At 39.0% G+C, this 27,533-nt stretch overlaps 1 protein-coding gene and 1 long non-coding RNA gene across 7 annotated transcripts in view; one reads left to right on the forward strand and one right to left on the reverse strand.

The window, feature by feature from the left end:
• LOC148741939 (core alpha-(1,3)-fucosyltransferase-like) overlaps positions 1-17,771 on the reverse strand; it is a 30,425-nt gene extending 12,654 nt beyond the window's left edge. For 3 of the 6 annotated variants that reach the window (XR_015997480.1, XR_015997365.1, XR_015997289.1), the window contains exons 1-2: positions 4,178-5,091; positions 3,681-3,762 (exon numbers count right to left, since the gene is read on the reverse strand). Coding sequence is in view for 2 of the 6 variants with exons in the window: in XM_088750174.1 (XP_088606300.1) it covers positions 8,382-9,599 (1,218 nt within the window). In the remaining 4 variants the exon portion in view is untranslated. Of the gene's footprint in view, positions 1-3,680; positions 3,763-4,177; positions 5,092-8,092; positions 10,152-12,300; positions 12,455-15,039; positions 15,200-17,675 lie in introns of those variants that run through there. The other 3 variants (XM_088750174.1, XM_088749660.1, XR_015997174.1) reach the window with 3 other exon arrangements.
• Positions 17,772-23,673: 5,902 nt separating this feature from the next.
• LOC148741940 (uncharacterized) lies at positions 23,674-26,161 on the forward strand. Its single transcript, XR_016001320.1, has 3 exons — positions 23,674-23,794; positions 24,274-24,330; positions 26,095-26,161. It is a non-coding gene; the product is annotated as an uncharacterized LOC148741940 (long non-coding RNA).
• The last annotated feature ends 1,372 nt before the right edge of the window (positions 26,162-27,533 follow it).

The raw sequence follows: 27,533 nt of genomic DNA on the forward strand, positions 1-27,533 counted from the left end.
GGTAACCGGAGCGAGATTAGGATTTTATCTGGGAATATTTCAATTTTAGCACTTTTGTAGCTAAATTTAAAATTAGTTTCCCAGGGAAAGAGAGAGTACCCTGGGAGGGAGGTTGTGCAATTTACACTCGTCCCCAGGATCATCTCCGCTTTCAAAATGGCGGGCGGACGGTTTGTAACGATGGTGGGTTAGTCGGGCGCGAAATGATCGACGATCTCCCAGACCGGCCTTGGACTAATCAAAGAAAAAAAATACTTGCAAAAATGGCTTGCGTGGCTCGCGTGACTCGTATGGCTCGCAGATTTTGCAGACCCGCAAACGACTTGTCATGAAGGTTGTTGACACGCGATCGCGTGTCGATCGATTTCTAAATGTAAGGTATTCTGATCTTTGGCAAGTTAGAAATGATAAAGCTAAGCGACAACTCCTAAACAAACATTTTTACACATATTTGGCCATACAGAGGCAATAAACTTGTAATATTACAACCAACTTTTCCGAGACAAAAACTTTATTGATACCCAACGGACTCCGGCCTATTGAGTAAATCCGGGTCGAATTCGAATTTTTTTGCTCATTCGTTTGGTTTTTGACGTTTGTATGAGACAACTGTTTCCAGTTTATTTCATGTTAAGATACCTAATCACTTCGTTTTAGATTTTTGTGAAAAGAAGTTATTTTAAATGAAGAAGACGCTGGCAAACGACTTGTCATGGAGGTTGTTGATTTCACAAAAACAATATGGCGTCGCGTGTCGATTGATTTCTAAATGTAAGGTATTCTAATTTTTGGGAAGTTGGAAATGATAAATCTAAGCGACAACTCCTAAACACTCATTTTTATAATGGTTTGGCTATGCAGAGTTAGATTCATCAGAGTCAAGTTGGTAGAAACGGACTTGGTATGGAAGCTAGTGTGCACGTTGTTTGGTTGCGAATGGATCTTCGTCTTGATCGATCATATCGTGAAATGATCGCTCAAGATATACTCTAAAAATGCTACAGACATTTTCTTTATAAATTTTTGTGGCTTTTTACTGAGTTTCATCGATGTTTTATGTTGATAATTTCCAATGGTAGCCATCGGACTTCGTCGTGGTAGCGATCAGACTGTGGTTGGCAGCGATCGGACCAGTAGCGAAAGTACTTGTAGCGACTGGACCGGTTACCGAAAAAATACTTTAGAAAAATATCAGCTTTAGAAGCATTCTGTATCATGAAAGAACCAGGGTCCAGTTGTTCGAAAGCCGATTACCGCTAACCCAGGGTTAAATTTTAATCCAGGTTTCTAATTTTCTCGGTTAAAAAGCCGTTTTGGGATAATTTTCCCAATTCTTTTAAGAGCATTTAATCATCAAATTGTAGACAAATGGAATTAAACTGAATTTTCTTCTAAAGCTTTCAGATCTGAAATCATATTTCACACCCTGGGTTATCTTAACCCACCTTTGAACAACTCGGCCCAGGGTATTTGACAGTAAGGCTCAAAGTTTCTTCCTGAATCAAACGGGAAAGTTTTTAATCTCTTAAAAAAGAAAACCCTGGTACAAAAAATTCAGAGGATTTTCAAGCGATCTAATGAAAAGTGAGTGAAAAATCCACAGAAAATTTGCGGAAAGCCGTTTCAAATTTGACAGATGGGTTCATAGGTTGTCCCTAAAAAAGGCTACAAGACAATGATACCTATCAGACATCTAAATAGAGAATTATGCAAAAAATATCAAAGAACTCTGGTACGGAATTACCGGGGTACATGCCAGCGATGGTGTCTTGAATTGAGTAAAAAAGAAATACATATTTTTATAGACCATCTTGAGTTTGACTAAAAAGCTTCAAAGGCTAACAAGTTTGACATTAGGTACCCACAGTATTATTGTTTAGAAAAAAGGTGTTGCATTGAAAAAAATATTCAGAGAATCTGAATTTGGCTTTTTAAGCCTTAAGATAAGGGGCATAAGAGATATAAGCTTCATTGTGTTTGTTAATATTTGTAAAAATACTTCCCCTTTGTACAAACTTGTCACATTTTTACAATAATTTTATCACCAACAATAGAAAGAATGCTGGGACAGGGTTTAGGAGATATAAGTGTTTAGCTTACACATTTGACAGTTAAAGGCTCAATGTATTAATTGAAAGTGGCAAAAGATATCTAAACTTTGCAATGTCATTTGAGCATTAACTTAATGGAGATCTTAAAAATGCATTTTCAGTTTTAAGAAAAAGCTAATCGAATTTTTATCGCCCTTAAGTGAAAAAAAAAGCTTCGAGAATAAGGCTCCAAGATAGTAACTGAATTGAATTGGGGGAAAATAGTCTAAGTTTGTTGATGAAAAAGCCAGGCGCAAAGTGACCGGTGGAAATTAAGAATTCTAGAAAAAAAACTTTGGAAAACCTCTCTCAGAGACATAGTTAATTTGATTGTGACTAATCTGAAGAGCTAATATCTTACAAACTAGGCTGTTAGGCTTCAAAGTTCTAGTTTTTCAAAAGTAATTAGAACATAGCTAGCAGAACCACGCAATCAAATTCAATATACGTAAGCGTGCTCAAAATCCCGATAGTGCACGCTGACAGCGTCAGCAAATTGCTTCGCCAGAAATTTTTTTTTTTCGCGCGAGCGGCCATTGTTAGCGCGGGGGAAAAATAATATATTTCTCGACAATAATGGATACAAGCAAAAACTCGGCCTACTAGTCCGAAAACGAAGACAATGTTTGGACCTTTTCCCTTTGACTAGAGTTCTTAAATGAGGCAGAAAAAGAGAAAATGAAAGGAAATGGAGACTCGGCATCAGCGTCGTCATGATTCGCTTCAACTGATATTGTTGTCCGTTTTTCGCGTCCGACTTGATGCACAATTCCACCGGCTATGTTCTAAAACAATTGGTTCATGCTTTCAGCTGTGCACTATCGAGTTATGGAGCACGCGGGAAGTTTGGAGAGCCCTCAAAAAGCTAGAGTTGCCTTAGGCTGTCGCCTCCCCGGGCAGCTCTTACGCTTCTTTCGTGCTCTCCAAACTTCCCGCGTGCTCTATAACTCGATAGTGCACGCTAAAGCATGAACCAATTTTTAAATAGAAAATGAAATTCATCACAGATCTAAAAAAAAATATCTGAAAACGCACAAGTTTTGGAGAGAAAAAAACTTTGTTTCTACCATGAGGGCCATTTGAGAATTTCACCTCAGTTGTGTTAATTTAATTAAGAGGAAATAAGTTGTATGTATTAATTGTAACTTAAAAAATCCTGGCTAAAATTTTAAGAACTTTTAATCTATCAGAGCTTTAAAAATGGAAAGAAAAGGAAAAATCTTAAGTAGGCATCAACGTTTGGAGCATATTAAATTTGGTCTGGACTGAACTTAGAATTGATATAGATTAATATACAAAATTAACTTTTAGGCATCAAAACTTTGTTAATTTAGTAAAAATGATCAGTAATTTACAAGTACATATTTTCTCTAACGGCAGTGGTTTACATCAACAGAAACAAATTGCTGCATTCATCAAACCAATAGTTCAACAGTTCTGTGAGTTTCCTTTTTTCTAGTTTATACCTGTTGACTTAATTCAGCTCGGATAACAGATATTCATAAATCCAGGTTTAAGCATTTTATGCAGACAAAACTTACCAACCCAGATAGATAAATTTTCATAGCAAAACAATCAAAGACAACTAACCTTGTTAGAAGTTATTCTTTTATCCTTTCTTCCCTTGAATTTCTTGATTTCTTGATGTACTTATCCTGTACTCGATGTTGTCCTTGACAGAAAGAAAAGATATTATTTGTGAATACTTGTATATCTATCTTTTGTCATGTAATTTATATTGCGCAGGACACATATCAATATCGGGATTGAAAAATATTCGATTTGAGTCAGTGCTACACTGTTTAATGATAATTCTAATTCCCTGAATTTTTGTTGGACTAGTGGCACTTAACTTTAGGATCAAATGGGTATCTGACCACCTAAGACGTTCTATAGCTCGAGAAAAGTTAACCTGCTCAAGACTGCTGGAAATCACTGTAACCACACAAGGATGGGAGAAATTCCAGACTGAAAAAAAAAGGGTTTTTTTTTATCTTCCAAGTTTCCTTCAACTTTGACGCAATGTTTTAAATACTGACCACAACTACAGGCATAGATAGTTTAGTGATTCTATCTAAGTAACTAACCTTGCTCTTTCCTTTTCTTTTCTTTAGTTCGTTTATCTAGAATTCAGGAAAAAATATCCTGCAAAAATTAGCTTGAAACAACATTCTTGTGCGGAGTAAGTAGCTTTTCCATCCAAAAATAGGGAAACCAAATTTGATCAAAGCAGCTGGCTTGAAAAAATATATAAATTGCTCACCAGGGTTCAAAATAATTTTTCAGCTTTTAGCGAAAATTTTAATTTTATTAACATGTTTCGTTGCGGCAATTCCCTTTCTAACAAAGCGTAGTGAACAGCTCAATATTTTGAACCATAGCTCACATTTCGGTGCTCCTCGTTAAAGTTATCTAAAGGCGCCAACATGGCTGCCACGTTTTCTGGAGCTCTTCGCCTATTTACCATTTTTGGTGTTCTTTTCGTTTTGAATGCTGCCCAAGAATCCTACAATTGTCACTATAGGGGGGCTGAAAGTCCTTGGCTTTTCAAACATATTTTATCCAAGTTCACTACTCCTAAATTTAGAGTTCGCGGGCCGGTGGTGTTGTGGGGCGTCCATGGTCTAACATTGCTTGCAGTACCGGAGAAATATATCAAGCTAGATATCACTATAGATATGGACGTCGAGTCACAACCGGGTCCAGAGACAGACGGGAGTTTCGGAGGAGCTAATAAGAACTACCCGATGTTAATGCGAACTAAGCCAGCGTCTTTGAAATGCTCTGAACTCTTGTCTCTCCGAAACAAAGCTTTCAAGCCATCTCCGGCCGTTCTATCTCAGTTCAAGTCACTCGGCATTCTGAAGTACCGTAGGCAACATAGTGCTCGAATTTCACGATCCACCTCAACCAAGAAAATCCCGGTGATACAAGGCCGCCGTTTCGTCAAGGCTGAAGGTCGGAAAATGGATCGGAGTAACTTAATTAACATTCCGCTTGTCAACACAAGTGTCAACAACACTTGTCAACAACCGCCTCCCGGTTAGCTCAATGGATAGAGCGCTGGACTGTTGTGCGGGAGGTCGAGGGTTCGAGCCCCGGCCGGACCAACACTCAGGGTCTTAAAATAATTGAGAAGAATTTGCTGCCTTTCTATAACATCAAGAAATGGTTAGATATTCTAGTCTTCTCGGATAGGGACGAATAAATGGAGGTCCCGTCTCCTGCAGGGTTGGGGTAGGAGACGTTAATTTCCCACACACGAGATTACTGTGTGATGGATGTCCTCCCCTGGGGTGGGATGGGTGGGAGGGTGGACTAGCACGAATGGTTCCTATGTTCCTTTCTAGTCCTTCCCCACTGCAAAACTTAATGCAGTGAAAATGGACTAAATTAAATTAAAAAAAATTAAATTAACACAACCGACAAAACATCCACCTCTAAATCAAAGGGTTTCGCTGTCCCAAAATGTTTCTTTACGAACATTTGTGGTTTGTCGAAAACAAAAAGTCGCGTACGAGCACCTGTGGCGCTTGAGGCTGAGCTGAGATCTCAGGATATTGATGTGTGTATTGTCAGTGAAACTCATCTTTCCACTAATATGCCGGACGCCGTGGTGAATATCCCAAATTACAATGTGTTCAGGCGGGACAGAGGTTGGGCAGACTTGGACAAAAGGAAAAAAGGAGGTGTTGCGGTCTATGTGAGAGACAGTCTTAAAGTCTTGGATGTCTATCGGTCCAATTTATATGAGTTTATTGCTTTAACAGTGCAGTTGCCGTCCGATCAAATTATGCTAATTTGCGGCCTGTATAATCCTCCCAAGCATAGCTACCGGGATCTCGACTTAATTAATTATATAATATCTTTTGTGGACCTTGTTTGAACAAACACTCAGAGGCGGCTATTGTCTGTGGTGGCGATGTAAATCGTTTGGATATGCAAGAATTTAAGGCTTTGTCTGGCTAAGATTTCGTGGTTGATTTTCCCACGCGGGGTAACGCGTGCTTGGATAACTGTATGACCAACCGAGCGGATCTGTTCGGTCTAGCATATCCCATGCATATGCTTATTAGGACAGACCATGAAGGCTTTGTTTACCGGCGGGATTTAAACTTAAACCTGTGCGCTGCAAAGTTCTTGTGCGGGACTGTAGGGAACATCGGAAACAGTCATTTTATATGGCACTCACTACGCTGGACTGGAGTGACGTCCTCAATGAGGTGGACATAAACAAGGCGGTCGAGGTGCTTGAGGTAAAGATTCGTGCAGTGATGAATAAGTTTATGCCGCAAAAATCTGTACGCATGTCATCGCGTGACCAAGTTTGGATGTCCCCATTAGTCAAGTGTATGCTGAGGACTAAGTCTCATATATCTTTAAACAACAAGGAACGTCTGTCTTTATTTAATAAGCGCATTTCTGAGCTGATAACCGAGAACAGAAGAAAACTGGCTGCCATTGGTAGCGGTGAGTGGTGGAAGGGCGTGGACGCCCTATCGCAGTGTCGCAGGTCATCGTTGATAAATTTGGACAAGAACTCTCTAGTTCGTCTGAACGACTACTTCGCCAACCTGTGCTATAATGACACTTACGCTAGACCTAGTGATATGGATATCCCGGACAGTGTAAAGCCCCCGAAAATATCTGAGCGGTGTGTCTGGAATACCTTAGTTCATGTAAAGAAAACAGCAACGGGACCAGACGACCTCCCGTACTTGATCTGGAAAGACTGTGCTGAGCTACTCACACCAATCGTCACTCACGTTTGGAATCTGTCGCTGTCTACTCATACATGCCCTGACTCCTGGAAGAGGGCAAATGTTAATCCTCTCCCCAAAGTGAACATGCCTATAGAGGACTCAGACTACCGTGGTATTAATGTTACTCCCGTTATTTCCCGGTTGTTCGAGAAGGTCGTGTATCGTACACAAGCACAATCAGTCATTGAGAACAACCTGAGCCACACCCAATTTGCATATAGACAGGCGGGTAGTTGCACAAATGCCTTGCTCGCCATCCAGCACCAGACATACAAGTATTTATATAGTAGTGACAGTAGCGCAGTGCGAATTTTTACCATGGACTTCAGTAAGGCTTTCGATTTTGTGAACCATGCTATTTTGTCTGCCAAACTGAAACAGCTACCTCTAAATCCGTACATTATCAATTGGTATCATAGTTTCCTCTATGCAAGACAACAACGTGTTGTTAGTTATAATGTTTTAGGACAGTGGAAATCTGTCAATAGAGGAACCACACAAGGTAGTGTAAGCGGACCGTATCCTTTTAATATATTTTTGAACGATTTGGAGATTTTTTTTAATGGTTGCCCTGTGCTATTTTAATTTGCCGATGATTCCACTATTCTTTCGCCTATCACTAGGAATAGTGACCCGTCTACCGACTTAGTAGGACAGTTCTTAACATGGTGTAAAGACAATAGAATGGTCTGCAACCCTTGCAAATGTAAAGAGCTGGTTGTTAGAAAGAAAAATCATAATGTACTCTACTCTCTAATTAATAATATTCCCCAATGTAATAGCTTCGTTTTACTAGGAGTAACTTTACAGAGTGACGGAAAATTTGATGAGCATGTAAGAACTAAGCTTGTCAAAGCAAACAAGTGTTTACACGTCCTACGAATATTGAGGAAGGAACATTACTCTCAGGCAGAGATTGATCATCTTTTTATATCCATTGTTTTGGCTAATTTTAGCTATGCACTTTCAGTCTATGGGGCATCTGAGTCCGATCTTACGGTTGTACAAAATTTTTTAGACCCATGTCATAAACGCGGTTTTATCTCATTTCCAGTTTTTATCAAGAACCTTTTAAACAAACAAGACCGAAACATTTTAAAGAAACTAAAATCAACGGATTGCCACCCCCTGAAAGACATCATTCCTGTCCAAAAGACATATGTACACAATCTTAGGAAAAAAGGCTGCGCGCGCCCGAAAATTAATACACAGCGATTTATGAACACCTTTGTAAATAGGTTGATATTTAAGCTCCATTTATTGTAATGACATACTTTTTAATTCATAATATGTATGTAGATTTCTGTAGTTTTTCCAAATTCATTGTAACATAAGATATGTAGTTTTATCTTATGATGGAATAAAGACTTTATTATTATTATTATATTTACGCCTGGACGTTTCAAAGACCCCTAAAATTCAGTCTTCAAGTTCATAATAGTTAATCAATTTTGCTGCTGTGTATTATGAACGACACTGACCATAAGTTCTACCTATCAGATAACGAAGCTTTTTTAAATGGTGTGGTTCACCTAATACGCGAAGGCTCTTTTTTTAACAAGCCAAGTTTTTTGCACTTTTTTTTGTCCCAAAAGATCCTCATATCTTCGTAAGCCCTTGGAATGGCGTACAGAGTTTGGTTGTGAAGTTGCTTGCACAGTACACAGGCACGGTTCGTTGCTACACGTTTATGAAATTTCTTCCAAGCGAAGTATTCTCTGTAGGCGGTGTCATTTCCGTCTAAGTAAATCAAATACTGAGCAAGATGTTTGGGAGAATCAAAATCTCGAACATCAATGTAGGAATTTGGAATAGCGAGGTACTTGTAATCGGCTCCGCCCATAACGATAGGTACAATATCATTGTCAATCGCATTTTGCCAATATTTTTCAGTCATGTAATCAGGACAGTTACCGTTTTCAAACGCCAAATAAAACTTGTGTCGCCTTAGCAACGCGTGGCAGACAGGTGAACCACGTTTCCTAGGACAACGTAAATGACCGCATAAACCAGATATGGAAACATTGATGTAGTTTTGTAATTCCATAACGTAGTCATATCGTTCAGTAGCCCGACAGTTGCTAACCAACCAAGCAACTTGTCTATCTTTTCCAGCTGTGAGATATTTAGCTGTGGGATATTTCTCAGAGGGCTTTTCTAAAGTTATATACTTTCCGTAAGGTGTATACACTTCTGAGTCCCGGCTGTAAGACATCGTCCAGTTAAAAATACCAGCAAACCCATTGATGTCCATAGGTACGTGCTGTGGATTTTCCAGAACAAAATAGAACCATATCTGTTCCGACGATGTGCGACTCGGAAGAAATTTAGGCATGTCGCGTGCATGAAAACCAACAGCATCCGCTTCTAATATCCTACTCCTGTTATACGTCACTAGACAACTAGAAACCGCGCAGTTCATAAACGTCGTGTGTCCCTCTTCAAATGACGGACGAGTGGGTCCTAAGGAGGGATCATTCTCCCATTTTTGTCCAAAAAATGGGGTGTAAAGCAATATCAGCTTTTTCCTTGATTCCTCTCCTCGATCAACCTGTCTCACGACTCGCTGTGCAACAGTGAAGTTTACAAAATACGTTTCTTGGAAAAATAACATATTTTTAAACACTGCGCAGCAGAAGACAAAAATAATTGCGATAAATAAGAGAAGCAATTGAGAACGTGAATTTTGTCGAGAGAACATATTTCTCAAATGTCTCCAAACTCTTATAGTCCATCCAGGAAGCATAAAGGACTAAATTGGCGTCAAGTGAACAAAGGGATGATGAGTTCCCTAATTGAACCCTTAAAAGCTGCTTGTTCGAGCGAACACGACAATATCAAAATGGCAGCAGAGTCATAGCAGGTTCACAACTGGTTATAACAAACCGGAATCGACATTCACACCATGGACATAGAAAATCCGACCAAAATACCAAAATTTAGTACCTTGGCACTTGGTAGAACACAATTCTTAAATCTATGATTCAATCTAGTTTCACGGAATCTGGTTAAGGAAAACGATCTCTGAATCAGTGGTAAAACTCTCCCCAGGGGTAATTGAATTTGACGGATCGATCTATTGATCTAAGCAACAACTTATAGTTCAAGCCTGCATCTGCCCTGATACAAGCGTCTATAAAGTCCGACAAGTCAGAGTCATGGTTGACTTTTGATCTCGGACAGTTTGGGGCCAGCTGCCTCTCGAAATACCGTGCACGTTCAGTAATCCACGGATCCACGCCACAAATCTTGTAACTAATTTTTTTTTATATATACTGTAGAAGTGAAGATAAGAACACTGAAAAGGAAAACAAAATTAAGCCTCGTGTAGTTAAACTAGTATAAAGGAAGGCACGAGCGCTGAATATTTAATCATCTCCTAAAGAAATGCCTACGAGAAAATTCAATAGTTACATTAAAGTTTTTAAACCACTCAACCAATGGATCTTGTGGCCGGTACAGTGTCCTATTTAAACAAAATTTCCAACGGGCAACTATCAGACCGATAGTTCCGAGACATAAATACTCTATTGTTTTTATTGTTCACCACTAAATTTTCTTCCGCGCCTACAGCTTGTCACAAATGTCAATAATTCGCAACCGTACGTTAGCTAAATAATACGTTATACCTGTCAGAATTGAAAAGTCACTGTTTTTCCGATCTGCTTAACTTTGTGGCCGTCAAACTATTCAAAACTTTTCACGGATGAGTACTATCAATCCAGGTATTTTCCGCGGACGGGCACTATCCATCCGGGAATTTTCCGCGGGCGGGCACTATCGGCTGATAGTTTGTCTCCACGGATGAACACTATCGCGTCACGTGATCGATTTAAACCAATAAGAACCGAAGAAAATTTAGTGGTGAACTATAATAGCTCACATAATGCCCGTCCGCGGAAAATACCCGTATGGATAGTATTCGTTCGTGAAAAATTTTGAATGGTTTGACGGCCGCGAAGTTACGCGGATCGGAAAAACAGTGACTTTTCAATTCAGACAGGTGGAACGTATTATTTAGCCACTGTATGATTACGAATTATTGACACATGTGACAGGCTGTACGCATGAATGAATATTTGATTGATCTTGGTTTGGCGAGTTTTGACTGTTTTTCAACTGGCGCGCGTAAGAAAATTTAGTGGTAACAATAAAGACAATAGAGTGTTTGTGTCTCGGAACGATCGGTCTGATAGACTGCGCCGTGGAAATTTGATGTTCTTAAGACTAGCATATTTGCTCTCGAAGCTTCGCTTTTATCGAAAAGTATTTGTTTCAAGAAAATCAAATTTCCGCGGGGCAACTATCAGCCGATAGTTCCTCGACAGAAACACTCTATTGTTTAAATGGATCCCGGAAAAATGTGTTCTATAATATAAATATACTTCGGGAAAACAGTTTCATATAGTTAAGTGTCTTGCCTTAGAAAACAACACAATTACCCGGTCAGAACTACAACCTTGACCTCTCGATCCGAGATTGACCTCGAGATGTTCAATGTTACAATTAACTCGAGATAATAAGAAGTCCCATTATCAGTGGCCTCTGCTTGGAAGATGGTAAAAAAACTCTCTGGTATACAGGAAAAGACTTTAAAATATTTGAGGGTGGGGGTCGGGAAGAGAAACAAACGCGTATAAAGAAAAATTAATGTTACAATATCATAGGTGACAGATTACTCCTTAATTTTGGCGCGAAATTTCAGCGTTAATTTTGAATTTCACATGTGAAATTACAAAATTGCCATGGTAACATCTCTTGTATCTCGATCAGAACCAAGATGGCGTCGAGATTTAAGACGGTGACCCTTGAAGAAGTTACGAAATTAAAAGAAACGGCCGAAAATTTAAATACGCGAAAGAGCATAATTAACTGGGTGCGAGTTTTTGAGAAGTGGTGTGAAAAATCTGGAGATGATTCTCCCCGAGTAGTTGGATAAAGTACTCGAGCGATTTTACGCCACGATTGTGTGAACGTAATTTGTCACCCACGATATTAAAAGGCAATCAAATGGTTTTCTCGTGAAATTAGGAAAAAATTTCACTTGCGTTTTTTCAAAATTCTGATAATTTCCCTCGCCTAAAGGCTCGGGAAATTATCAGAATTTTGACAAAACGCGCGTGAAATTATTTCCTAATTTCAGTCGTCGCCATTTGATTACACATACAAATACCGTAATTGCAAAGACCTTCCTAACGCATAAAAAAGGTAAGAACAAATTGAAAGAGCTATAAGCATAAATTAAAAAAAATTTTGCGCTGCCGTTCTAATCGTCACGTGGTCAACGAGAACTGTCATGGCGGCGGTTGTAATTTAAAATTTTTCTTACACTGTACTATGTTTAACAAACCACTCCCTTTTACCTTCAACGCAGCAATTTCATTTTCCTTTCCAACAACGAGAAGTCGTATTTCTATGAAAAAATTATTTAAACGCAAATTATTTACCTTGAGAAAAGTCTTGTCAAATGATATCCATTGATCCTTGTCTTTGAAGTGAAACCGCTCGACTTAGCATTCTTGAAGGAACATACACCGACCTTGAATGAATGGAAGATGTCTGGTTGAGGTCACAGTGTTGAAATACCGTATTTTCCTGGCCCTAGAGTTGCAGGAAAAGGCGCAGAAATTTCTTGCAGTTCGTAAACTCTTTCCACGTCCAAGAATAAGTGCAAATATAAATATTAATTTTTAAGATTATTTGCAATTCATATAAGTTTCCCGACTTTAGAAGGCCGAATGAAAATTTCATAAAAGGACCTTTAATAGTGACTCTCGTTCAGTTAAAAAACGAACTAGGATGATTTGCTCTATGTTGATTTCGTTTTAATCAAGTTTCATGAGGAAGTACAGCTCTCTTAACGTTTTAATTAAAGAAATACATGTTTGAACCAACAGGATCCAAACATATCTTCCCTTGCAGACCATGTTTCTCCTCCCTCTGCATTTCGGCCTGGTGAAGTTCTAATGTCATTTAATCTACTACCCGTGTCGATGCAAACGTCATAACAAATGCAAGACTGTATTTTTATATTTTGAGGCAATTAAATACTTTGAGTGTCGATAATAATCAGCCGTGGGACATCGCTAGGTCTATCCTTCTTTTTATTTTTCGTGTATTTAGGCGAGAAGAGGCAAGCGCGAGACAAACACGGAGAGCCTGGAGTGTGCTAAGGGAGGAGCACCTATTTAAAAAAACTACACTCCCTCAGAGGGCTACGTATGCTTGTCTGTGCAATTACTTGATTCCATTGATGTTCTACTTTAATATCATAAATATTATAGGACAAAACACAGCGGAAACACAGCATATTCAACTGTTTCGAATCATGTCCTTATTAACCGACTGGGAGGGGAGGGGAGGGTGGGAAAATGTGAGCCACAGTCTTGAAGTATAGGCAAAAAAGCGAAGCGAGCTCCGTCTGTCATGATTGATAGCCTATGTTTTTGTGTTTTTTCTTTTTTTTTTCAAAACAAGCACGCACGGGGCCGTACAGGGGCCGTGCTTACGTAAAGACTGAGTGCGAGGACCACAAGAGAAAACATTTAGCTCGAGGTACATACATCATTTTCTTTGAAAGCGCGCTAGAATGCACGGGCCATATCATAAAATTCTTATATGATGATATATTAATTATAGCCTAAATTAGAGCTAAAGAGAATCCTAGGAGTGCGCGTGACATTGCTGAACGAAAAAATCGAATTACCGCGAATCCTAAAAGTGCGCAAGAGACCAACGAAACAGTCGAAGTAAAGAGAATTCCAAGAGTTGGTGATATACTAACGAAACAATCAAAGCGAAAGGGTTATTTAGAGAACAAGATATACTAACAAAATGATTGGACTACAAAACTTCCTAAGAGTGAAAGAGATGCTAATAAACCAATCGAACGAAATATATTACTAACAGTGCACGAGATAGTAACAAAACAGAATACAAGGGATAGACGAGACACTAACGAAACAACCGAGCTAACGAGGATTCGAAGACTGCGCGAGACATACCACAACAGTGAAACAGAGCTAACTAACGAAACAACCTGACTGAAGAGATTACTTAAAGTGCGAAAAATGCTGAAGAAACAATCGAACTAAAGAGATCATTTAAAGTGCGTGAGATATTAACAAAAGAATCGAACTAAAAAAATTATACAGAGTGCACGACACTTAAACGAAACATTCGAATGAAACAGATTACCCAGAGCGCGCAAGATACTAATGATACAAATAAACCATAAAAAATATTTAGAGTGCACAAGATAGTCGAACTAGAGAGAATCTGGAGAATACCCGGGGTAACAACGAAACAATCGAATTACAGAGATTCCTAGAAGTGCGCAATCAAATTAAAGACAATTGTAAGAGTGAGAGAGATACTAATGAAAAAATCCAACCTAGAAGATTAGTCTGAGTGCGCGAGATAATGCGGAACAATCAAATCAAAGAGAATGCTTAGAGTGCGCACAGAATATACCAATGAAACAATTAAACTCTAGGAGTACCAGAAATTCCAAAGAAACATTCCAACTCAGAAGGTTACTCTGAGTGCGCGGGGTAATAAAAAAAGAATCGAACGAGATTACTAGGAGTGCGCACGAAACTAACGGCAAGACAAGACATGACAAGGTCTTGTCACAATCAAACTAAAGAGAATTTAACGAGTTCTTGAAATACTTACGGAATCAGTAATCAAAGTAAAGTGGTTACAATGAGTACACGAGATACAATCGTACCTTTAATAACCTGTGTACATCCATTGTGTTTCTTAAATCTGCCATATAGGAACATGTTACAGCACATTGAATCTGAAATTCTCTTGATTTTACAAATATCATTCATATGAAAAAATTATATTACAAAAATAACATATAAAAAGCAACATACTTAATTTTATTATTTTTTAGTTAATAAAAAAATGCAGATTAAAATTTTAGAAGTGTGACTTATTTAAAATTTTGAATTCATGTAAACATAAGCACTGGACGTTACTTCTACAAGCTTCATCCTTCTCTAATGTGTTTTTGTCAAAAGAGTAAACTGAATGTTTCTTGGCCCTCGATTTCAAAGCGGGAAACGAATCATTTTGGCTAACATTAACAGAGCAGTCGTGCATCATCAATTCAAAACCTATTTTCTCAATTCTTAAGCCATTTGAAATATTTTTTGTAAACTCTTCTCCATTCTTACCCATTTCTGTTCCTTCATGATTTATTTAAACGTCTCCTCACGCAAGGAGGACAACTTTTGGGGATCTGTTTAGTCCTGGTAGGAAACTTTAACAACCGCTCAAACAATCTAGCGATCGTGTTGTTGGCGTAGGAGTTGACGTCTATGTTAAGCGTAGATTCTAGAATTTCAACCAAATTGTGAGAAGGTTTCCCAAAAATATATACTCTATCTTTACAAGGGCACAACGATGAACATGTGAAACATTTCGAGCTCTCATCGAAAAATTTCTTCAGTGTTTCTCCCGACATGGTAGCTAGATCATCTGCGACATCCACATTTTCGCGTGAAACCTTACGTCATTCAGATTTTCTGGTATGTGATTGGTCTGTTCAATAGACCGCGATCAAACGCAAGGACAATGAGAAAGGAATGCAGTTCGGTTGTCAGCAGCCGTTCTTTTGGGGGAGCGTTGCGCGACATCCAAAAAAAACGGCTGCGAGGGAGACCTACATTAAGTACGGATTCTAAGCAACTTGGGTTTGAGTGAGAATAAAAGATACTGGTGTCATCTGCGAAAAGTAGATCTAGCGAAAAGAAGATCTAGGTCGTTTATCTATAGAATAAACAATAGTCGGTGGGCCTCAAATCGAACCTTGAGGGACACCACACTTGATGGTTTGCATTAGAGAGCAAGTTTGATTGAATTGGACAAATTGCTGGCGGCAAGAAAAGTAGCTTTTAAACCACTGCAGAGCCATGTCACGGATAACATAGTGCTTTAATTTGGCAAACTCAAAGATTTGATGGTCGAGAGTGTCGAATGCTTTGGAAGATCAAGGAAAACACCCACCGTTGTTCCGTCATGGTCGATTGCAGAAGCAATTTTATCTCGAGTGATTTTTCCGAAATCCGAACTGACGGCGGTAAAGTGTATCGTGTTTTTCGACAAATTATATATGATATTTTCGAAAAATTTGGAAAAATTAGCCAAGCAAAGAAATAGATCTGTAGTTTGCAAAAAAGCTGGGATCATCTGCTTTGAAGACGGGAATAATTTCAGCGATTTTAAGTTTGTCCGGGAGAATTTCTTTTGACAGAGATAATTTGATGATATCTGGCAACGGAGCCGAAATTAGGTGAAATGAACATTTAACGACATGCCTGGGGATATATATTGGGTTATTTTTATAACCGCCCTCTAAATAATTACCAATCCCTAAATAATCAAATGACATTTGACGCCACATAATAGTCATTTCAATTGCGCAGCAAGACTACTCAACATCACTATTATTGCCAATCAGTATAACCGGGAAGTTTAGAAATTACATGAAGGCCTGAAAGATGTAATGGGAATGAGTTAATGACCAAACAAAACAAACTAGTCTCATTAATCAAATTGTGCACCACCTGCTAAAGATATGCTGTGCTCTGTTTTCAAGTTACAAGAGCCATTTCGCAGTCTGATATTAAAGCATTCTGAAATGTCTCACATAAAACGGGGTTAGCTCACCTATATTCAAATCGATCTAACCAACGGTTAAATTTCTCAAAGCTTACCAGCCAACACGTAACGTTCAACATTTTGTTATTTAAAAAACTGCCTCATTATTAAACTATAGAGATTTTTATTTCTTACGTTTGATCTACGTGTTTGTCATCGAGACCTTTTCAAATAACTTTTACCTTGCTCCCAACAAGTGCGTACAGGATCTGATGTTTTTGTTAGCAGTCTTTTCTAGCGTTTTGTGCTTAAATTATGATAATTCATTCTTTGGTTATAAGCCCCCGCAAGGACAAGGTAGGTAAGGACTATAAAAAAAACGGGTAAGAAGGTCTCGATGGAGTCCATTGTTGCCGCCAGAAACTCTTTTTACTGTGAACTTTTTAAGGAGTTTTTGGATATTTCAACTTTATTGATATATCCAAATTATTTCGTTACTCCCACCGACGCAGCCCCAAACAGTTTTTTTCGAAACTATCAGCCTTTATTCATTTGTGATTGAGAGCGTCCGTCTCAGATATCTTTATCTAAGAAACTTCACCTTAAAAGCCCAGAATGTTCTCTAAATTACCTTTACCTTGCTAGCAACAAGTGAGTATCACAACTAAATGAATAATATAGCTAGCGGGTTTTTCTACATTCATTTCAGGCGTTACCAGTGATATAAAAAACATCCGTCCCATTATCGGCTCTCCTTAAGGATCAGGAGAACTAAAGAATGATGAGCCCCTGACGAAACACAATACTCTCGAATTAGCAGATGCAATGAAATTCAAAGGACTAATAGTCACGGAAAAGTTTGCTCCCTGGCTTTTTGTGCACTACAGTCATCACTTAAGAACTCTCTGGTAAAGTCTGTTGTCAGCATCAAAGAGAGATAACACTTTGTTAGTAATTTCATAAATTTGGTGGATTTACGAGAAACCTTTCAACAATGAAACATTCCTCTTCTTCCCTTCAGACCAAGGTAAATCACTCAACATTTCAATGAACCACAAAAAAGTGTGTTTAACCTACTTCAGAATTTCTAGTGACACAAAATCCTACGCAAAGTGTTTTAAAAAAATGGCACTTCATCATTTTGCACATTATTTACGCGTTTGTCATTGAGAGCGTCCGTCTCAGATATTTCTATCTAAAAACCCCTTACCTTCAAAACGCAGAATGTCCTATAATAACCTTTACCTTGCTACCAACGAGCGGGTATCCCAACTAAAGGAATAACATAGCTAGCGGTCATTTCTAGGGCTGTCACTCACATTTCTGCATTTATTTGACGTATCACCAGTGATTTACATAACATCGGTCGCATTATCGGCTCTCCTTAAGGATCAGGAGAACTAAGGAGTGAGAACACAATACTCCCAAAGTAGGAGATAAAACGATATTCAAATGACTGATAGTCAAGGGAAAGTTTGCTCCTTGGCTTAAGTTCTATGCACTAGAGTCATCACTTAAGAACTCTCTGGCAAAGTCGGTTGTCAGCGTCAAAGACAGGTAACACTTTGTTAGTAATTTCATAAATTTGGCGCATTTACGAGAAAAAAGCTTTCAACAATGAAACGTTCTTCTTAATCTCTTTAGACCAAGGTAAATCACTCAAAATTTGAATGAACCACAACAAAGTGTGTTAAATCTCCTTCAGAACTTCTAATTTCCATAGTCTTGTGGCTACTCATAGGAAGTAAAACTCATCATGTGACAATAAAATCAATGAACATGAAATATTGGCTGGCGGACATGAAAGATCTATCCTCTCTTGCACAAAATCAGTCGTTAGCTCCGACGAGGGGCTAACGTTCGAAACGTCAGCTTTTGTAATCGTTAAGGTGGCAAATTTACCATTTCAACTTTGTTGATATATCCAAATTATTTCGTTACTCCCACCGACGCAGCCCCAAACAGTTTTTTTTCGAAACTATCAGCCTTATTCATTTGTGATTGAGAGCGTCCGTCTCAGATATCTTTATCTAAGAAACTTCACCTTAAAAGCCCAGAATGTTCTCTAAATTACCTTTACCTTGCTAGCAACAAGTGAGTATCTCAACCAAATGAATAATATAGCTAGCGGGTTTTTCTACATTCATTTCAGGCGTTACCAGTGATATTAAAAAACATCCGTCCCATGATCGGCTCTACTTAAGGATCAGGAGAACTAAAGAATGATGAGCCCCTGACGGAACACAATACTCTCGAATTAGCAGATGCAATGAAATTCAAAGGACTAATAGTCACAGAAAAGTTTGCTCCTTGGCTTTTTGTGCACTACAGTCATCACTTAAGAACTCTCTGGTAAAGTCGGTTGTCAGCATCAAAGAGAGATAACACTTTGTTAGTAATTTCATAAATTTGGTGGATTTACGAGAAACCTTTCAACAATGAAACATTCCTCTTATTCCCTTCAGACCAAGGTAAATCACTCAACATTTCAATCAAACACAAAAAAGTGTGTTTAACCTACTTCAGAATTTCTAGTGACACAAAATCCTACGCAAAGTGTTTTAAAAAAATGGCACTTCATCATTTTGCACATTATTTACGCGTTTGTCATTGAGAGCGTCCGTCTCAGATATTTCTATCTAAAAACCCCTTACCTTCAAAACGCAGAATGTCCTATAATAACCTTTACCTTGCTACCAACGAGCGGGTATCCCAACTAAAGGAATAACATAGCTAGCGGTCATTTCTAGGGCTGTCACTCACATTTCTGCATTTATTTGACGTATCACCAGTGATTTACATAACATCGGTCGCATTATCGGCTTTCCTCAAGGATCAGGAGAACTAAGGAGTGAGAACACAATAATCTCAAAGTAGGAGATAAAACGATATTCAAATGACTGATAGTCAAGGGAAAGTTTGCTCCTTGGCTTAAGTTCTATGCACTAGAGTCATCACTTAAGAACTCTCTGGCAAAGTCGGTTGTCAACAACAACAACAACAACAGCATTTATTTAAACACGATAAAAAATTCAGCAAAAGCTGATGTGGTCGTGTACGAACAATAAAACTAAATTCCTAACTAAATACAATAAAACTAAATTCCTAACTAATTATAAGAAGACTAATGTCAAACAACGTCAAAGACAGGTAACACTTTGTTAGTAATTTCATAAATTTGGCGCATTTAGGAGAAAAAGCTTTCAACAATGAAACGTTCCTCTTATTCTGGTGAGACCAAGGTAAATCACTCAACATTTGAATGAACCACAACAAAGTGTGTTAAATCTCCTTCAGAACTTCTAATTTCCATAGTTTTGTGGCTACTCATTGGGAGTAAAACTCATCATGTGACAATAAATCAATGAACATGATATATTGGCGGACATGAAACATTTATCCTCTCTTGCACAAAAATCAGAATACGTGTCCAAAGTTTAAATAAAATTCAGGTGTCGTGCAAATTCAACTACAGATTATTAAGAAAACATTTGGCAAGTTGCTGATAAAACCCGCCTCTTTCTCGAGATTATTGTTTTGGAAGATATTGGCTCATGCAGCTAATTAGGAGCACAATTTAAGAAGGATGCAACATCGCAAGGGAGCGGTGTGTTTTAACGTCAATTCCTGTAAAGGAGAAAAAACCGGTTTTGTTTCAAGGGCGATAGTTAAGATCGTATAGTGCGGCTAAATAGTATGAGACAAGATAATGAGCCCGTTTATCACTCTATGGATAGAAAATCTGGAAAAACGCAAAAGGTCCCTTGATTCACGAACTCGACAATGCCCATAGGCAATGATCTCTTAAATACCTGTATAGGTGGTTTGCACGTTACGTCATTGCCGCCATGTTGGTGGACGTAAACAGTAGCTATCTTATTAGCTCCCTTGTTCGTCCACCAGCATTTGTTCCTTTCACCATTGTTAACTGTGTCTCTAGAGATTGGTTGCAAACCACCTATAGTTATGGCGGGAAATATATTTGAGTGCAACAACTTAGGCCTAAATCATTGAGAACGGTGACCAAATTAACAGAGGCCTTGTGGTTGGGGGCGTGGCATACGCGCGACGACCGACCACTTGGCCTCAAATGGATGAGAAAAATTAAAATTCTAGGTGTTGTTTTCGGTCGCGATACTGAATTAGACAACTGGCAGCCAAAACTAGAGAAATTAGAAAAACATCTAAATTTATGGAAATCCCGCTCCCTTTCTCTTGTCGGCCGATCACTCATCGTTAACACCCTCGGAATTAGCAAGCTCCTATATCTCTCTACAGTTTTGTGTGTCCCGAAATGGGTCATTTCTAGGGTGAACGCTTTAATCTGGCCATTTGTCTGGGGTTGTCGAATTGAAACGGTTAGCCGAGCGTCCTGCCACCAATCTCTTAGCAGTGGCGGTCTCCGCATTTTGAATTTCCTGATCAAAGGTAAATCTCTTAAATTAGCCTCAGTAATTTCCAATCTAGATGATCGCGAATCAAAATCCTTTTATTTGGCCAGATATTTTCTAGTCTCTAGGCTTGCCTCCTGTCGCTCGGAGTGGAGCTCTCTTCGAGATAACTCCACCCCGAGTACACAGATCTTGACGCCCTATCATGAGAATGTTCTCTCGGCTCTCACCACTCTATGTGGGATTCTCTCCCGCACGAAGTGGTGCGATTTTGAATTGTCTTCCGCGAAATGTTATCGAACTCTCTTGAGGGAAAACTCCACATCTCCAATTCTTCATCGCTTTTGGACTCCCTTCCTTCCGATTGACTTTGATCTTGAGAAATTTTGGAATTTAGTGCGAGATGACTTTTCTGAAGATTATAAGAACGACATACTCTGGAAAACTGTACTTCGAACTATTAAGGTCCGCGATTCTTTAAAGAATTGGGGATATATCGATTCAGATAAGTGCGCCTTCTGTTCCCGTAAAGAAACTAAAGATCACTATTTTCTCAACTGCCCCCGTGTGAAATCTGTATGGACCCACTTTTCCCCTATTATCATCCACTATCCTTGGAACTAGCTTTCTCCCTTCCTGTACCTATGTTTTCTTTTTTCGTTGGACCCCCGCTAGTCCAAAACAGAATCGTATTTCCCGCTTTCTTATAAAGACAATTCTATACAGCATCTGGAAATTTCGAAATAAATCTACCTTCCACAATGGGAATGACCCCCCTGAGGATATAATTCGCTATGCCCTCAGAGAGACCAAAAATAGAATTGCGTGCGACTACTTCGTTATCTAACTTTAGAGACGCTTGGGAGTCCCCATCAATCTGTACAATTGATGGGGACTCCTATAGAATACTTTTGGAAATAGATTACCTTAAGCTTTAGTTAACATTTGATTAAATCAACTTGGAATTATTTACAAATTAGAATTAGCATTAAACAATCCTAGAGTTACATTAATATTAGTCTACGTTAGCCCTAGCCATACCAATATTATAGATTAAGCTTATAATAATATTAGACCTAACTATTTTGGAATTATTTATAACCTTACATTAATATTAGTAATATTTAATACTCGTATATATTTAAGAACTCTTGAACTTTGGAACTTTGGACTGTTTATCAATAATTAGTTGGGCCAAGCCCACGTGCGTTAGCACTTTTATTTTGTAACTTAGCTGGTTTGTTATGAATAAACCGTTTTCAAAACTTAAAATCTAGAAAGGTACCTTAACGCAGGGGTCGTACTGTGGCCTTATTTTTTTTGTGTCGCGTCATAAGTTGTCCTACAAATATGTCGCGACATTTACACCACGGGAGTCATGGAGGTCGCACTTGTGCGACATAAAGGATATTTGAAACCAGACTGTCAACTCTTAATATTTCACGCGCGAAAAGAGCACCAAATAAAACTTTGTAGACATGAAGCTGGTGCTAGTTTTATTAGCGACATTTCTTCATTCTCTGTTTAATTTGTTCAATGTACAAAACCTTATTGATTTGAACGCATTATACAACACTCCCCAACGGCAAATGTTGGCTCTTGCCCCTTTAAAACGCGACGTCGACGGATGCGAAAAAATGGGAAAATATCTGCGAACCAAAGGGTGAAAACAAGCCAGTCCCATACTGAGAATAATCAGGTGAATAGTGCAAATTTGTAAATTGGTATGGGTTGAAATTCGCCATAGGGACCAGATAAAACGTGTGTCGAGAAAACCTGTAGCTAAAATATTGAACCGATAGCTAGCTGTGCACACGTGTAGTCTTTGCAGAATTACGAAAATCCAAATTTTTGCTAGTATTTCAGATTTGATCGACGTTGCGACAGAAGAAAAACAAAAATTGTTATTTTAAGGCGATAAGACGAGATACGGCCTGCATCGAGGCAGGACATCGGCTTTTTTGATCTTTAGGTCCTTCGGACATAGTTATGTCTGGTTCCGACAAAAGGGTCGCACTTGTCGCAAGCACGCAATGACAGATTTTATGTCCAATGTAAACACCAAAAGCGTAAGTACGACTCCTGCGTTAGAGAGCCTGATTTTTTTCAGGTCTGATTTTCGCTATTGCATAAATAGCGCTCTCTACTGCGAGGATCGTGCATCATACGTATCTACAACCGCAGTTCAAAATATATGAACTTCATATATTCATTGTATCTGATTTATCATCACGGGTTTACTACGAATCATCTTAATAGCCTGCTCCTAGTTGGCTAGTTAGCTCAATTGGTAGAGCGCTGCACTAGTATCGCAGAGGTCAGTGGTTCGAATACCGTACAGGCCTGATTTTTTTCAGGTCTGATTTTCGCTATCGCATAAATAGCGCTCTCTACTGCGAGGATCGTGCATCATACATATGTTAACACTGCGATAAAAATTTTTACTCATATCAGTGTGAATTAATGGAGTTGTGTCAGAGACAACTTTAGGCATTTCTACATGTTCACATGTAGTTCTTTAGTTAGCAATCAGTTATAGAATGAGCTTAAATAAACCATGAAAAGTCAAGAGAAGCCATGGATAGGCAAACTGGAGGGTATTGACTAAAGGTACTGTAGTTGGATAATCTTGAAATGTGCTACAAGTGATATTATCTTGTCATGTTTCTACAATTCTACAGTGCTTGTTCTATAAGTGCCATATGTTTTGTCTTCCAACTACATGTTGTACAAGCTCACACATGACTTGTGTGAATAAGATTTCCCAAGAATGTACATGTACAGGTATTTCTCTCCAAAATTAGCTAGATAAACTATTATCTGTGGTGAAATTGATCAAATTAATAATCGTTTATTCCTTTCTCAGATTTCACAGTTGAGCAGCAATGCATTTATATCATTGTTTAAACAAGATTCAGTAGGAACTGTTTCCCTTCAGGTATGCTTGCATGATTATCGTGAGGTATAATTATGCATTTTACAGGTTTTGATTTGTGCCAATTTTGCAGGTTGCCCCCACTGCTAAAATTTAAGGTCTTGCCGAAATGTAGATGTATCCAACCTAATCAAATGCTGCAAGACTTTGTTTGATAGGATAGGGTTTTTGTATGGATTTGTTGTACGTGTGTTGAGCAGAAGGTATTACATGTACCGGTACTCTCTGGGAATTTTAAAAAGTTCAGCAAAACATCTTTAATAATTTGAATGGGCAAATTAATGCTATTAGACAATGTTAATACAAAACTTTCAGCAATGCTGCCTCAATGGAAAGTGCTGTGAACAATTTCAAACTGACAGGGGTCTTCAAATCCTTGTAAGAATCCTTTGGAATGGAAAATCTACAAAATAATGTACTTGTTTGTACATGAATACATTACTAAAAACTTTGTCTAACTCTGTGTTTACTCAATTTGTCAGGCTGTCCGAGTAATCAGTAAATTTGTAAAGAGTAAAGGATTTCGAGTTCAACCCTCTGTAAGTACATGTGATTGAACTTAATTTTGTTTATTGCCAGTTCCCTTCCTTCACAGTTCCATCATTTTAGTCCCTTCACTCTGTACATGTAGCTACACCCTTGGACCCCCTTCTCCCCTGTAGCTACACCCTTGGACCCCCTTCTCCCCTGTACCTGCACCCTTTGACCCCCTTGTCCTGTAGTTCTACATGTGGTAGTTTAACTCTTGGGTCCCCTTCTCCCCCTGTAGCGACACCCTTGGACCCCCTTCTCCCCTGTAGCTACACCCTTGGACTCCCTTCTTCCCTGTAGCTACACCCTTGGACGCCCTTCTCCCCTGTAGCTACACCCTTGGACCCCCTTCTCTCCTGTAGCTGCACCCTTTGACCCCTTTCTCCTGTAGTTCTACATGTGGTAGTTTAACTCTTGGGTCCCCTTCTCCTCCTGTAGCGACACCCTTGGACCCCCTTCTCCCCTGTAGTTGCACCCTTTGACCCCTTTCTCCTGTAGTTCTACATGTGGTAGTTTAACTCTTGCGTCCCCTTCTTCCCCTGTAGCGACACCCTTGGACCCCCTTCTCCCCTGTAGCTACACCCTTGGACCCCTTTCTCCTGTAGTTATAATTGTGGTAGTTTAACTCTTGGGTCCCCCTCTCCCCTACATAGCTACACCCTTGGACCCCCTTCCCCCTGTACCTATACCCTTGGACCCCCTTCTCCTCTGTAGCTACACCCTTGGACCCCTTTCCCCTGTAGTTATACGTGTGGTAGTTTAACTCTTGGGTCCCCTTCTCCCCTTATAGCTACACCCTTGGACTCCCTTCTCCCTGTAGCTATACCCTTGGACCTCCTTCTTCCCTGTACCTACACCCTTGAACCCCTTTCTCCTGTAGTTATACATGTGGTAGTTTAACTCTTGGATCCCCGTCTCCCCCACATAGCTACACCCTTGGACCCCCTTCCCCCTGTAGCTATACCCTTGGACTTTCTTTTCTCCTGTAGCTACACCCCTGAACCCCTTTCTCCCGTAGTCATACATGTGGTAGTTTAACTCTTGGGTCCCCTTCTCTCCCTATAGCTACACCCTTGGACCCCCTTCCCCCTGTATCAACACCCTTGGACCTTCTTCTTAGTAGCTAAACTGTTGGGGCTTCTTCCCCTTGTAGCGCTACATCCTCAGACTCCTTTCCTCCCTTAGCTTCACCTTATGACTCTTTTCCTTCTGTAGCTACTCCCTTGGACCAATCCCCTTTTACATGTAGCTTCACTCTTGATCCCTTTTCACCCTTTTCCCTACACTTATCAACTTCTCTCCCTCATAATACCTTTAGCCCTCGACTCCATGCACCATCTGGCTGCATGCTTTGAACCTTTCCAATCCTTAGCTACAGTTGCACCTCTTCATTCATCCCCTACTCAGCTACAACCTTGGAACCTCTTCCTCCATATCATTCACATCTCCATTTCCATCTTTCAACCGCATTTTAGCTATACCTTGGCTAACTTCTACTGTCGTTTTTACATTAAACACAGTTGTTTTATCATTATGATACCCTCTTACTTGAAACAAAAAAGGACACTAAAAAATATCCGCTTCAATGTTAGGTGTAGAACTTACCTTTAATTCATTTTTAGATGTTTAATTAGTTAAATCAAAAAAATAATGATAGTGAGCTTAAATGGACTACGATATAAGTTTTCCTAGATTGGTCTTGAGATGGAGCAGTATTGTTTTGCCTCTCGAGCTCTGTTAATACATATCGAGACTTTTTCTTTCCAACGCAGGTTTTAGAAACATTCCTTCATTTAAAAATTAGTCAGATAGATATCCAGTCACTAAAACAGCATAATGCTGCCGCCAGACTGCAAAATGCTGCCGCCAGACTGCAAAATGCTGCCGCCAGACTGCAAAATGCTGCCGCCAGACTGCAAAATGCTGCCGCCAGACTAATTAACAACTATTCACAGAAGTGGAGGTGGTTAGTGGTGGATATTTACCGAGCCGCGAAGCGGCGAGGTAAATATTCACCGCTAACCACCGACACTGAGGTGAATAGTTGTTTTAGTATATACTAAAACACTGTGATAATATACACCACCAAAAATTGATTTTAATTCATACATTCCAGCAACAATTCCAACATTTTCCCGCGCTTAACGATTCAACGCGGCTCGGATCGCGGTGAGTGAATTTTTGTTTTTGTTGTAAAACCTGCCGTCTCGTTTTTTTAGCTGACAGATAAAATTTCTGAAGACATGTGTTTAGCTCTGGTGGCGACATTTCTTCAAATGGTGTTGCAAACTCTTTCTGTATTTGAAACCATTCTGTAAAAAATACCATTTAACTTTGATTTTCAAGTGAACAAGTGAGGTTATGCAAGATTAATTTGCATTTGTAAACAAAACCTTTTCCCTTGGTTTTTATCGATAAACTGCTGGATATCATTACCTTTAAACACGGCCAAACCAAATTTAGGCGCTTTCTGTGTTTTCAGGGACTGCTTCGTCGTTATTTGAGTGATTTCTTCGCTTGTCACAGATGCAAACCGGCACGCCATTTTTTCCCAAGTTGCTCGGAGGTAAATAGCAAAGGATATTCGGAGTTTGACTAGCCAATCAGAGCGCGCCTTCAACGCTATCCACTGTTTTAGTATATACTAATTATGGATATCGGGAAGTATTCTCACATTGTTCCAGCACTCTATGAGTTACACTGGTTACCAGTACTATCGCGTATACACTTTAAGATCCTATTATTAACTTTTAAAGCCATCCAAGGCCTCGTACCCGCATATACTAGCAATCTTTTAGTTATCAAACGTAAGTCCTTGCACAATCTTAGATCTAACTCAGGTATTTTATTAGAGCCACCTAGAGGCAAAATGCTGGTAACCCTGGGTAAATGTGCATTTCAGGCAGCTGCACTGCATCTATGGAATGAGATACCATTGCAATTACGCAATATTCGATCTGGAGAAATTTTTAAGAATTCAATTAAGACTTTTCTTTTTTAGGCAAACCTTTTAATAGTAGTTAAATTAGGAATCCTATATAGCCAATTTAACTGTAATATGTAATTATTATTTTTTTTAAATTAGATGAGATTTTAATCTTTAGAGATATCAATTGTAAAGCGCTATTGATCTGTTATTGTAAATAGCGCTATTTAAGAAATAAATTATTATTATTATTATTATTATTATGAGAAGAAATCTGCTGTGGAA

This window comes from Stylophora pistillata, chromosome 1 (assembly GCF_964205215.1).
Source record: "Stylophora pistillata chromosome 1, jaStyPist1.2, whole genome shotgun sequence".
In the NCBI taxonomy this organism is placed as follows: Eukaryota; Metazoa; Cnidaria; class Anthozoa; order Scleractinia; family Pocilloporidae; genus Stylophora; species Stylophora pistillata.